General features: G+C 47.2%; 2 protein-coding genes across 4 annotated transcripts; one reads left to right on the top strand and one right to left on the bottom strand.

Annotated features, from left to right (window-relative positions):
* The first annotated feature begins 1,948 nt into the window (after positions 1-1,948).
* si:dkey-96f10.1 (6-phosphofructo-2-kinase/fructose-2,6-bisphosphatase) lies at positions 1,949-9,340 on the top strand. 2 transcript variants are annotated; one of them, XM_068749504.1, is made up of 14 exons: positions 1,949-2,088; positions 3,725-3,850; positions 4,380-4,476; positions 4,586-4,652; positions 5,190-5,264; positions 5,323-5,379; positions 5,514-5,635; positions 5,886-6,093; positions 6,185-6,331; positions 6,477-6,581; positions 6,945-7,074; positions 7,205-7,267; positions 7,381-7,445; positions 7,630-9,340. In XM_068749504.1, exons 1-14 carry the CDS (start codon positions 2,028-2,030, stop codon positions 7,687-7,689), a joined length of 1,383 nt encoding a protein of 460 aa, XP_068605605.1. In that variant the 5' UTR covers positions 1,949-2,027; the 3' UTR covers positions 7,690-9,340. The 2 variants fall into 2 exon arrangements, with proteins under 2 accessions (XP_068605605.1, XP_068605599.1); XM_068749498.1 differs by lacking the exon at positions 1,949-2,088 and adding an exon at positions 3,183-3,273.
* ndnl2 (necdin-like 2) lies at positions 8,711-12,084 on the bottom strand. Of its 2 annotated transcripts, none has more exons than XM_068749527.1 (11): positions 11,943-12,084; positions 11,729-11,781; positions 11,340-11,459; positions 11,199-11,262; positions 11,045-11,124; positions 10,863-10,957; positions 10,702-10,781; positions 10,576-10,618; positions 10,429-10,491; positions 9,662-9,776; positions 8,711-9,585 (listed from the first exon to the last, which is right to left on the bottom strand). In XM_068749527.1, the coding sequence occupies exons 2-11, from the start codon at positions 11,774-11,776 to the stop codon at positions 9,493-9,495; spliced, it is 801 nt and encodes a 266-aa protein (XP_068605628.1). In that variant the 5' UTR covers positions 11,777-11,781; positions 11,943-12,084; the 3' UTR covers positions 8,711-9,492. The 2 variants fall into 2 exon arrangements, with proteins under 2 accessions (XP_068605628.1, XP_068605636.1); XM_068749535.1 differs by having other exon boundaries at positions 10,702-10,778.
* Between the last annotated feature and the right edge of the window lie 431 nt (positions 12,085-12,515).

The raw sequence follows: 12,515 nt of genomic DNA, 5'->3' as shown, positions 1-12,515 counted from the left end.
GCAGCATGTTTCGAGTAAACACTGGAAAAGACGTTCTTTCATCTGCTTGTTTTTGCGTGTGTCGTCTTGAGTGTATTGAGCTGTCAGGGCCACCGTAGAATTACAAAGATACACACACACACACACACACACACACACACCATCCCTTGTAGCAGAATCACATGGGACCCTCAGGAAGAGAGAGGGAGAACGCAGGGAGGTGATGACAAAGGGGAATTAGAGAATTTGATGAGTCGTTCTCTGAATGTAAATAGAACACTGAGAATGTCTTTTTTTTTGGGTTCTTTTATAAAATGATTTTTTTTTTATTCTGCTCTGTTTTGTGCTGCAGCTTTTGTACCATACGAACTCTCCTCACTCCGCTGTCTCCTCTTAGGTTCTCCTCTTTTGTCCACTAATAACTCAGAGACGTTTAGAGAAGAGGAAACTCCCTCGAGTTTATTTTAAAGCATTTAAAATCCTCAACGGAAGAGGGCGGCGTCAGGAGAGCACGTCTTCTGCAGCAACCTTTAATCTTTGTTTTGTGTGTGTTTCAATTATCTGAACCAACGCAGTGTGAAAACATCCTCTGGGTTCAGTTAATGTTTACAGACAGAGAGAGCGTCGAACCCGAGTCATCTTATGTTGTTGCTAATTTTATTATTGTTGACAAACAAACATGTTTCAGTGCGTTCTGACATCCTGTCCAGGAAACAGCTGGTTCTACAGCAGCCTGTCTGTCTGTCTGCAGCCTGTCTGTCTGCCTTTGCTGCGGTCTTCTTTTCCACATATAATCACATATTAGATATAAAAATAAAAGGACAAAAAAACAATATAAATAAACAATAGCGCTACTATCAGTTCTGATGACGCGGCCAGTCTTGTCATCAGCCGAGATGATGTCATCAATAATTAACACGATCAGCATCAGAGGATCTAACAGGCTCTTGGTAACAGTGGATACGGGGGAGGGGTGACTGTTGTGTGCGCGTGTGTGTATAGGCTACACGCACGCGCGCACACACGGAGGGTGGGACGGGGTGCTGACGTTGTGCGTGCTTGTTGCGTTGTGCGCTGTATTTAAACTAACCCGACTGCCAACTAATAAACAAGGACGACACTTATCCTGAACTCTGTGTGTGTGTTTGTGTGTGTGTTTGTCTACACGGGGACCAGAATAAACACAAACTCGGTAATATTACAAACCTCGAAACACGTCGACGTTTGATGGATCCCAGACTCAACAGCAGAATGAAGGAAGTGGGAATAAAGAAGCGGCTCCCCCACACCCTCCCGCCGGGTTTCCGTGGAAGCGGTTCACGAGTTCTTGCGTGACAAACCTGCTGAGCAGATTTCCTCCGCAGCCTATAATCCCGCACGCAGCCGAGCCGCGGTGGATGATGGGAACGATCGGAAACCTGGAGGAGCTGTTACCTGTCCGTGTTTGAGTGTTGAATGGATCGATATCTGCGGGGTAAATAACGAGCTGTGGATTGTGCGTGTATCTGCGGAGGGCACGCACGCACACACGCACACACACACAGAGGACAGATCCGGGGATGAACGGACCGGTGATGAAGCTCCGGCTGCAGCGGCCTCACGGTGAGTGACAACAACACGTGCACGCAGCTAACAAACAAACAGGCAATGCGTAAACATGCGCGTACGCTTCAAATGCTAGAAACATGCAATTCTGCACGCGCAAGGCCGTGGCGCGAACTACGGATCACGGCCATTGATAATCGAGCAGAGCGCGCTTGAGCGCCACGGACGATCCCGCGCGCACGCGCACGCGCTGTTGCGTAACGGCGGCGGGGTCTAATGACATTTGGAGAAACGACATATGGTACCGCGTATCCCTCTGAGCAGAAAGGGTTGGGTGTCCTGCGCCCCCGGGGGGGGGGGGGGGGGCGTGGCGTGTTGTTTTTAGCAGTTTATTCCTTGACGGGGGGGGGGGGGGGGGGGGGAGAGAGGAGGTGCAGTCCTTTGATGAGGAGCTGCAGGCCTTTGATGAGGAGGGATCCACGTGGCTTGAGGTGAACAAACGTATGGAGACCACGCAGAACGGGTCCGCGGTGCGGCGGAGGCGCACGCGCTGTGACAGCGCAGGTGAGGTTATAATCGATAGGTCGCGGTTCATACGCGCGCGCGCGCGCACACACACACACACGCGCGTGGCATGACGAGCCGCGGTTGCAACACTCGTAGACGCGCACCAGGCGTTTAGCGGCGTCAGCGTAATGTTCCTAAAAGGAGACTTCATAACACCAGGACCCGCCCTACTCGAGCTCTGATTGGTTAGGCACAATGATGACGTGATTGAAGGTTTCTACTGTCCAACGCAAACAGATGGAGAGAAAATGATTCTCTCCCGTTGTCTATCAGGGTCTCTATGATTGATCAGTTATTGATAATCGAACCACGCCAGAACAGTTTAAATGGATCAATACAGCAGAAATCAAAAATACAAAAATGGCTGCAGTCCCTATTGATCCATCTCTTTAGGACCAGGGTCTCTAGTTCTTCCTGGCTTTCCAGTTTTCTGGCAGAATTCCTGAAGAATCTTAGCCCATTCCTCTCGGAGAAGCCTCCGTTTCTAGAATATTTCCGGTTAACCTGCTGAACTAGAATCTTCCCAGGCTTCTTCTGGAACCCGACCACGGTGGACTCGCCGAGTCTACTCGTATTACCTTCACTACGCTGTTGAAGTAGTTTACCTGATCAATTTAACTGTTCCCCTGACAAATATTATCATACGTCCTCAACAGATTTAGATAGTGGATCATTTTTTATCTTCCTCATTATGCGATGGGATCTTTTTTTTATAAACAGTATCCCCGACAATATGGATAAATATGTATAGTAGACAAATCAGGATTTGACTGGAATCCGGTTTTACTGGGTCACTTTCGAAAACCAGAATCCAAACGTGCAAATTAAAAAGCATGTCTTCAGCACACATTCTGCCTGTTCTGTCTCGCCACGCCACTTCCTGTTTACTGGGGCAAAGGCTAGAGTTCTCCTTTCTGATTGGCGAGTCACCTGGCTGACAGCAGACCAATCGGAAGCAGGCCACGCTCTGCAGCAAAGCAATCCGGCCAGTCGACCCACGCCGACTGGAATCTCCTCCCACGATGATATCCAGTCCGCTCACCTGAGAGCGCTTCATTCGTCGCTCACCCTCCCGGCTGGATGCTGAAGCCATGTCGGAGACACAACGGAAGCTGACTCAAACGCCCCTGGAGAAGACCTGGGTGCCATGGATGAAGAGCAGGCTGAAACAGCGGCGAGGCTGTGAGTACCCGGCGGTTCAGCCTGACGAGTTGCCGGGCAACTGTTGGGATGCGTGGATCTCCTGTGGAGCGTTCCTCCCTGACCCAGACCCAAGGGTCGTTCACCCCAGAGGTTCACGTGGCTCTGCTAGGATGCCATCTATCGGATGAGCCGACAGATATTTACCTCCGCTCAGGAGGTCTTGTCTTCCCTACCACAAGTGCGTTTACGCCAAACGGCTTCAAATCATGGATTTTATAAGTCAACGGTTGGAACGGTGGGATTTAGTCTCAGCTAGGCTAGACTAGGCTAGGCTAGACTAGACTGACCAACCCGGGCTTGGCATCAACCGTCTCACCTGGCTGTCTGCAGAAACGCCAATAAGACATTAACACAAACATTTCCCAAACTGTTGATTCTGTAGAAGACGGCTGTTTGTTTTTTTTAAACGCTGTGCGTTTGTGTGTTTTAGCGTCCGTGCCGCAGTTCACCAACTCCCCGACGATGATCGTGATGATCGGCCTCCCGGCCAGAGGGAAGACCTACATCTCTAAAAAGCTCACCAGGTACCTGAACTGGATCGGCGTTACAACTAAAGGTATCACCTGGCATCACGTGGACATTGAATGATGGTCTGCCGCGATACGGAAAAAGCTATTTTCTTTCTTGTTTTAATATCAGTAATATTTATTTGAAAGAAATGAACTTGTAAATATTTGTTTTTGTATCATTAGAAAATGTGTTCTTTCGTACAAAGAAAAGAATTTATTTTTCTAATGTTACGTTGCATCAATTGAGTTATTGAATATTGGTTTTATTTTTATTTGTATTGTTAATTGTGGATGATTTATGTACGAAGGACTTTCAGCGGAAACAAGACCGCAAGGGCTTTTTTGAAATGCTCCTCTTAGACAGGATGTTTGACTTTATTTGTACTGTAATACATGCTACTGTGTGACTGTACTTGTACTCTAACATTCTATCTAATAAATATATTCATTCATTCATTCACAAGGCGGAAGGTTTTTCTCAAAATAGTGAAGAAACTCGCAAGACCCAGTGAATCAAATGTCGAGAGAAATTCTCAGAGTAATGAAACCGTGATTACGTTTCTCTTTATTCTGCAGTGTTCAATGTTGGGCAGTACCGTCGAGACGCCACGCGTTCCTACAACAGCTTCGAGTTCTTCAGACCCGACAACGCCGAGGCCATGAAGATACGCAAGTAGGAATCGTCATCATCCTCGCAGGAGCTAACGGCCAACGCTGTGCGCCGGGACATGGGAACGTAGCGTAGCGGCCGTTGTCATTCATGTGTTGTCTGTTTTGCACAGAGCCTGTGCTGTGGCTGCCCTGAAAGATGTGTGCGACTACTTCACCAGAGAACTGGGGCAGGTCGTGGTGAGTTGTTTCTGCTGTCCCCTTGTGGACAAGATTAGTTACTGCAGGTTTGGTGACTCAAAATGAACTTTAAAAAAAAGCACTCGGAGAGCGCAGACCTCCACCAAGCACCTCAGTCCCCCCCTATATTGTGATTTACTCCAAAGATTATAGCCCTAAATTTATTTTATCTCTATTTTTAGATTCATTAACCATGAAAAAAAAAAATTAGAAATATCTCGAATATCCAAATCGATCCGGATGAAAGTCGGTGGTAAGATAGAGACTCCTACTCTAAATGATTGGGTCAAATTCCATAAACATCGGTCAATAATCAACTGAGATATTGAGGTTAAAAAGAAAATTAGGATCCATTTACCGTACGGCAATGTCACGTTCAAAGTGATCCAAAATCCAGAATCTCTTCCGGATCATCACCAAATCCTGTTGCTAACAGCCAGACAGATAAACGCCGGCGAAGACGTAACCTCCTTGGCGGAGCTAGTAAAAAGTGGATGCGTTTTGACTCGTGATGGCCGTCTGTGTTTTCTCTTAAAGGTTTTCGATGCCACTAACACCACCATCGAGCGCCGAGAGGTCATCCTCGGCTTCGCCAAAGAAAACGGTTACAAGGTGTGCAAACCCTGAAAAAGAAAAACTCTGCCAGTTTCTCACTTGAATGTTTCCGCAGGTTTTCTTTGTGGAGTCCATATGTGACGATCCAGAAATCATTGCTGAGAATATTAAAGTAAGTATAAACGTGTTCCTTGACCACATGGGGGCTTCGCTCTATGGACAAAACTACAGACTTAGAGACTCGTGTATAAACTGAATACTCGGGGACTGCTGGAATATTAATGTCCGATTCGCCCCCTCAAACAGCAGGTGAAGCTGAGCAGTCCGGACTACGTGGGCCGTGACAAAGAGGAAGCCGTGGCCGACTTCCTGAAGAGGATCGACTGCTACAAGCTGACCTACGTCAACCTGGACGACGACAAGGACAGGTGACCCCAGGCTGACGGTGCGGGAAGTCCCGCCTCCTTTCTGTAGGGGCGGCCATCGGAAGTAAACTCATTTGTTTGTAATATTTTTCTTTTTTGGCCGGTTTAGGATTGGTGGTTTTTTTTATTTAAGTTTAAATATCGGTTTTATTGTTTTCATGAATCGGGATGAGAATCGAAATGTGAAGCAGGAACGTTTCCGGAGACTGAAGGCTGAAATCAACGGACTGACTCCGAACGTGTCTTCATTCAGAAACTTGTCCTACATCAAGATCTTCAATGTGGGCAGCCGGTACCTGGTCAACCGGGTCCAGGACCACATTCAGAGCCGGATCGTCTACTACCTCATGAACATCCACGTCACCCCGAGGTCCATCTACCTGTGTCGCCATGGAGAAAGTGAACTCAACCTCGTAGGTCGCATCGGAGGAGACTCCGGGCTGTCGCCACGGGGGGCACAGGTGAGGTGTGTGTGTGTGTGTGTGTGTGTGTGAGAGAGAGAAGCCCCACTAGACATGATGAAACCAACGGAGTCGTGTGACTGTGTGTCAGTTTGCCAGCGCTCTGGGTACGTACCTGCGTGAACAGTCCATCAGGGACCTGAAGGTGTGGACGAGCCACATGAAGAGGACCATCCAGACTGCAGAGGCTCTGGGGGTCCAGTACGAGCAGTGGAAGGCCCTCAATGAGATAGACGCTGTGAGTGGCCACTGCTGCGTGCGTGTGTGTGCGTGCGTGTGTGCGTGCGTGTGTGTGTGCGTGCGTGTGTGTGTGCGTGTGTGTGTGTGTGTGTGTGTGTGTGTGGTGTCAAAGACAGACTCGTTTGTTCGTTCTCTCTTCTCAGGGAGTTTGTGAGGACATGACGTACGAGGAGATTCAGGAGAATTTCCCGGAGGAGTTTGCGCTGAGGGACCAGGACAAGTACAGCTACCGCTACCCCAAAGGGGAGGTGAGGAGGAGGGGGGAGGAGGAGGGGGGGGGGGGAGGAGTCTTCCTTTACCCACTCACTTTCATCCTCACCCTCTTTAACTGTGTCCATGTGCAGAAGAGTCGGGCCCGATCTAAACCTCCTGTTAGCATTTAGCTCGCAGCTTGCATGTTGTAGCTTTGCTGGCTATAGCTAATGTGGATTAAAGGCTGCGGTTAGATATTGAATGTGGGAAATAGTTTTATTTTTACTCGCTTATCAACCTGAACCACGATTGGCTTCTAAAATCCATGATTTGACCTTTTGTAAATTGACTGATAAATCATTTGGTTGTATTTGTGAATGAACTGCTGTCCGTCCTGCCATTCGTCCGTCCGCCACCAGTCCTACGAGGACCTGGTCCAACGTCTGGAGCCGGTCATCATGGAGCTGGAGAGGCAGGAGAACGTCTTGGTCATCTGTCATCAGGCTGCCATGAGATGTCTGCTGGCCTACTTCCTGGACAAGAGCGCTGGTGAGGGAAACGGCGAAGCCACCGACGTCTCCTGTTCGAGTGGTAGAAGGAGCCAACGGGCTCGGATTGTTTTTTTTGGGGGGTTTGATCTGGGATTAAAGAAACACTTTTGCTCCTCCCTGTTTGTCAGCTGAGCTGCCTTACCTGAAGTGTCCCCTCCACACGGTCCTGAAACTCACCCCCGTCGCCTACGGTCAGTCGTCCAGCTGAACTCTCGGGTCCTTCCCGTCACGCTTTCGCCGGTCAGAACCGCCTTGAAGCCTTCCCGTTCACACCTTTTCTGTTTTTTGTTTTTTTTTGCCTCAGGTTGTAAAGTGGAGTCTGTCTTTCTCAACATCGATGCCGTCAACACTCACAGGGACAAACCGGTGGTATGTAAAAGTTCAAAGACCGTAGTTTAGTTTCTGCACCTTAAATATGATGTGAAACTATATAAAAACTGCCATTTTTCCAGCTCCTCTCAGGTCTGAAAGGTTGCAGTTGTTTGGAGCGTAAAATCAAAATGATCTTTAGTTTCATTAGAACCATAAAGAATAACGTTTTTTTCCTCCTCAGAATGTGGACGTGGACAGAGACCCAGCAGAGGCTTTGGAGACGGTCCCGGATCACATCTAGCGGGTGTCCTTTTTAATTTCAATGACCATAGTACTAATTTGTTTTTTGTGAAGAACCCTTCTGGCTTTTCTCCTTATGGCACTTCGTGACGCCGGTCTCAGCCTAATATCGGCGACATGAAGATTTCTCAACTGTGAAAAATGAACTACAAATTGCAGATATTCTGCATCGGCACCATCTGGACCGTTCCTCCACCCTAGCGACCGGGCTCTGAAGTAGCTTGTTGTGTCTGCATCCACAGAGGTGCTTCATAGGAGAACCCAAAACGACCAGGAAGCAGATGTCTTTGACTGGTTAGGACCTCGTTGTGCTTAGAAAGCGAATGGAGAGGCGTCGGGTACTTTACCTGCCCAGAACCACCATGTGCCTAACGCCTACGTGATTAGTCTATGCATCCATACAGACACACACTTTAGAACCAGATTATTGCTATTTTAACTGAGATTTTAATCAGACAAGTGGCGCCTGGTGTGCTTTTTAAATCTGAAAATATTTTAAACATGCGTCTATTTTTGTTTGTTTACTCACTTTACTGTGTTGTGATCATGTTTACGAGGGTTTTAGGTCAAGATCCGTATTACAAAAGAAAATATATATATATATATTTTTGTTTTAAGTGCTCCCTAACATTGGCTACTGGTACCTGGTCATGGCTGGTATACTGTTAGGCATCCCTCAGGGTGCAGCCCTGGGCCCACTGCAAGACCTTCCCAATTTGAGATGAACAAAGAGTCTCACTAATAATCTGTAAAAAAAAAAAATCGAGATTTTGTTTTTTTGACCGTGTGGGCGTGGCTCTTAATATAATTTATTTGTAACTGTTGCAGCAAAATCTTATGCTGATCAAGCGCCACCCGAGTCCAGATCCCACATGCAGGTAACCCTTAACTTTATCAACACCAGACCTGAAATCTGCTCGATCTGGACATTGTACTTTGCCTTTCCCTTTCGAACATCTGTGTTGTGTGTTGTTGTGCAACGTGGATGTTAAACACGGGTCAAAGTGATTCTGGTCTGGTAATTAGAGGAGGCCCAGACTTTTACACTGCATGGAGCAGCTACTTCCTGTTTGATTCACACCGTTGTAAACCCAGTTTGTCGCACATCACTGGTGGCTCCATGTTAAATAGAAGTTGGTGCAAACCTTTTTCCTGTAGTGGGGCATCTTTGTCTTTGGACACTTAATTCTCTAGTTGAATAAAAATGTAATGTGCATGAAAGCTCTAAATATAGTCTGGCTTTGCACTACTATGAAATGCATTCATTCATGCTCCGTCCTACTTGCTCATTTTATTTTATCTGTCCAGTCAAGTTTTTGCAGAATCCTTCTAACAATCAAACCAAACGCGGCTGAAAATGTAGCGTCCGTGATGGAGGGCAGCTTCTCCAGTGATCCGATTGGTCAGCAGTTGTTCCGTCTGTCGTGTCGGTAGCATTCTCCCTCAGGGATCTTTGTTCTCATATCACTTTCCTTCTGTGGTTCTGTTCTCAGTCAAATCGAAGGTGTTGAGTGTGAGAGAAATTAAAGACAATCAGTTCAGTGGATTCATTTGACTTTTATTTCCCCCCCCTCCAACGTTGAATAATTAACTCTGTCTAGACAATAAAATCAAATCCTGACTTGTCATTAATAAACCCCTCCCACCTAAAATGCCATGCTCTGTCTTCAGAACCAATAGCGGTTAAAGATGACATCACATTTTTTTAAAAACGGGGAGAGCTGTACACGATGTCCGGAGTGCCTCCGACGGACGGCGGCGTTCCAGCCTGGTAAACGATGCACATCTTCCGATACTGGGACGGTCATCTCTGGCTGTTGGTGTTGGCCTCGGGGCCCGGGGTGGATTGGGCCTCTCGGTACTGCTGGGTCCAGCTCTTTGGATCCCGGTCATGAAGCTGGGAGGAAACGGCACAAATCCATCCGATGCAGATTTGGAGTTTTCCGACTGCAGTTCAAACACGGATTACTTACTTCGCCCATGAAGTCCAGGATTTTGGTTTGGGACACCTCCGCCGTCGCACGCTGGCCCCATCGAAACTCGTGCTCCACCGGGTCCGTGTGAGCAATGCGCGTGTACTCCAAGTACCTAGACGCACGATCAAGTCTGAAAACGGGTTCCAGAGGGAAACCGACAGATAGCTCCAGCTAGCTAAATGACATAGCATCATGCTATTTAGCAGCTCGATAAGCGGCATCCTTGTATAACAGAGCCTTCATGGAGAACAGGAAGGTAGTGGAGGAGGAACTGATATGAAAGGAGTCATGCTGATGTTCGGAGAGGAAACGTGTCCAGGTAACTTTCACCTGTCCACCATTGTCCCGGTCTCCCCCTGCTCTGCGGTGTGGTATAAACCGGAGCCTATGGTCTAAGAGACTCCGGCTCTGAACACACCAGTGAGGCTCGAACCCGCAACACTCTGAGCACAAGTCTAACGGCTTAGACGACAGCGCCATCACCTGTCTGAGGGGCCTACTCACACAGACGGCGGTGGAGGGGACAATCTGCGTCTATAAGGCTCAAGTAATCAGATTACAGTTAGATCTCTCTAGTAACAGCACGCGAGAGTCAAATCAGGGGCCCTGTTGGAGAAAACACACCTCCTCCGCTGCTCTATTCCCTTTTTTGAGATGCATGACGGGAAATAATCTTCGTCAAATGTTGTAAATAAAATCCTCCAGTCTATAAGGGAATCGGCGAGATCAAAGAAATGTTCAGTGAAAGGCGTTTAAAGGTTTACCTCTGTCGCACAAACTCGTCTGTGACCACCCGCTTTACGTCGCCGAACTCTTCGTGTCTCTTTCTGGAGAGGTTAAAGGTCGTTATGGATGCGTTATAAACACGTCGCGTTATAAATCAGGTTTAATTTAATTTAATGTCGTCTCACCCGGGGTCAGCGTGCAGTTTTTTGAGGATGTTCCAGATCATGTCTGCAGCATAACCCCCCCCCCCCAGACATGATTAGATGGTGAGTGTGCATTGAGAGAATTCACAAGTGAACGCCGCCACTCACTTTCTCTGACGACGCCTCCTTTCATGAAGATAACACTGAGGATGACGAAGAGCAGGCCCAGCTTTGGGCTGGACGGGCTGCTGCAAACGCAGAACACGAGCACGGATGTGATTTATGAGACGGGGGTCGCGCACCATTCACTCCCTCTATCCGACACCCACCTGACCGGTGGGGCTCCCTCAGCGCTCGCCAGCTTATTGACGAGGATATACACGTGGTTTTTGGAATCAATTTCAACCACTTTAAGGCCAAATATCTGATAAAGGAAGGGAAAGCACGGCAATGAATGATTTTAACGGTTTCCTACGATGTCGTTTGGCTTATTCCAGCGTTTCCCTCAGACCTGGTCAAAAGTCTGCACCACCCTCTTCATGATCTCCGGTAAGATGTTCTTGTAATCCTTCAGCACGTGTTTGAAAATATCTGTTTGAAAGTTCATTTTAAGATTAGCATGTTTAAATGTTAACCCTGCGACGGTACCATGAGTGCAGCTTTACCTGCTCTCCGTATGGGAATCTTCTTTTGGTCCTTCATTAGAAAGTACTTCACGACCTCAGCCGTCTGCAGGACCGACAGACCAGACATGGCACCTGATCCATTGTTTTGATCACCGATCCGGATTGTTGTGGCTCTCTTACCTTTCGGTCGACTTCTATAGGCGTTAGTTTCTCCAGCCCTCTCTGGACCTGCGACGTGCTCGGCATAGTGAACGATAGGTCGTCATCCTCTTCCTGAGACAAAGAGGCGCCGGACCGCCTCTGCGTGACAGAAGTACCAAAGTACGACATGTCAAATGAGATATCAAACAATTCGACTGTATCTGACATCCCAGACATCTTTTTTGTCCGGTGGCTAGACTTCAGTAATTGAAAATAATTCGGGATTCATATTCCGGGGTTTCCAATGAGGTTGGGTAAAGTATAAGGAAAAAATAAACAATGAGACAATCCACCGTTTCCATAACAACATACCGGTGTGCATAATGGTGAACGGTGGTCTGTAGAGGACAAACGGAAACAAAACTTACTACGCTCGGAGTGTTCGGTGTTCTAGACAGCCTCTTCCTTTGCGACATGATGTCTAATAAATACAAAAAGACAGACCCATGGGCAGCTCACCAAAGAGTAAACAAAGAAAACCACTTAAACAAGTTAGAAACGGCCGGACAGCGCGCAAGTAATGACGGTTGAAGCTAGCACAACAGCGTTAGCCTACCAGCTAGCACAACAGCGTTAGCTTACCAGCTAGCTACGCGTCCGTCCGTGTCAAAGGCCTCCAAAGTGATGAATCCCCCCCCAACGTAAACTTATGTTCATTTTGTTTTAATGTAAACGCATTACTTATGTCCACGGACAAACGTTCGCTCGTGCCCGCCTGTGTGGGGGTTGGACGCCGTTTGATGACGTGATGAGACCGCAGTTTTGATACTGTAATAATTAATTACCCTTAAGTGCGGGCATTTTTCTCTTTTTTATTTACTTATCGAAACAAACAACTACGCAATGGTGCTATAAGGTAATAAGTAAAAAAGGTATTAAAGGAAATTAAATAGACAAAAATAGTTTTAAACTACGAATTTCCTTTCGTGTGATAGTCGTATGTTGATGACGTTTGTTGCGCGGCTTCTACTTTTTTCCGTCGTTAAAACGGTTGACTTCGGAGAAGTCGAATCCGTGAATATATAAAAAGAAATATCAGTAGATATTTTACTCACTTTAAACGTAACGTCTAGTTAAGGTGATTTATTTATCTGTTGATGAAGCCTGCTCGTGTTTTACATCATTGAGAAGAATATACAGAAAAGAAATGAGAGA

Source organism: Brachionichthys hirsutus, chromosome 2 (genome assembly GCF_040956055.1).
Source record: "Brachionichthys hirsutus isolate HB-005 chromosome 2, CSIRO-AGI_Bhir_v1, whole genome shotgun sequence".
Classification (NCBI taxonomy): domain Eukaryota; kingdom Metazoa; phylum Chordata; class Actinopteri; order Lophiiformes; family Brachionichthyidae; genus Brachionichthys; species Brachionichthys hirsutus.
The sequence above is the reverse complement of the archived record's forward strand: the minus strand, read 5'-3'. Positions and strand labels throughout refer to the sequence as shown.

Coding starts and splice junctions, on each gene's coding strand:
- si:dkey-96f10.1 (XM_068749498.1), top strand. CDS start 3,183: ATGTCGGAGACACAACGGAAGCTGACTCAAACGCCCCTGGAGAAGACC. Junction 3,274..3,724: donor GCTGAAACAGCGGCGAGGCT/GTGAGTACCCGG, acceptor TGTGTGTTTTAG/CGTCCGTGCCGCAGTTCACC. Junction 5,265..5,322: donor CCAAAGAAAACGGTTACAAG/GTGTGCAAACCC, acceptor ATGTTTCCGCAG/GTTTTCTTTGTGGAGTCCAT.
- ndnl2 (XM_068749527.1), bottom strand. CDS start 11,776: ATGTCGCAAAGGAAGAGGCTGTCTAGAACACCGAACACTCCGAGCGTA. Junction 10,958..11,044: donor TGGTGCAGACTTTTGACCAG/GTCTGAGGGAAA, acceptor TTCCTTTATCAG/ATATTTGGCCTTAAAGTGGT. Junction 9,586..9,661: donor TCCTGGACTTCATGGGCGAA/GTAAGTAATCCG, acceptor GTTTCCTCCCAG/CTTCATGACCGGGATCCAAA.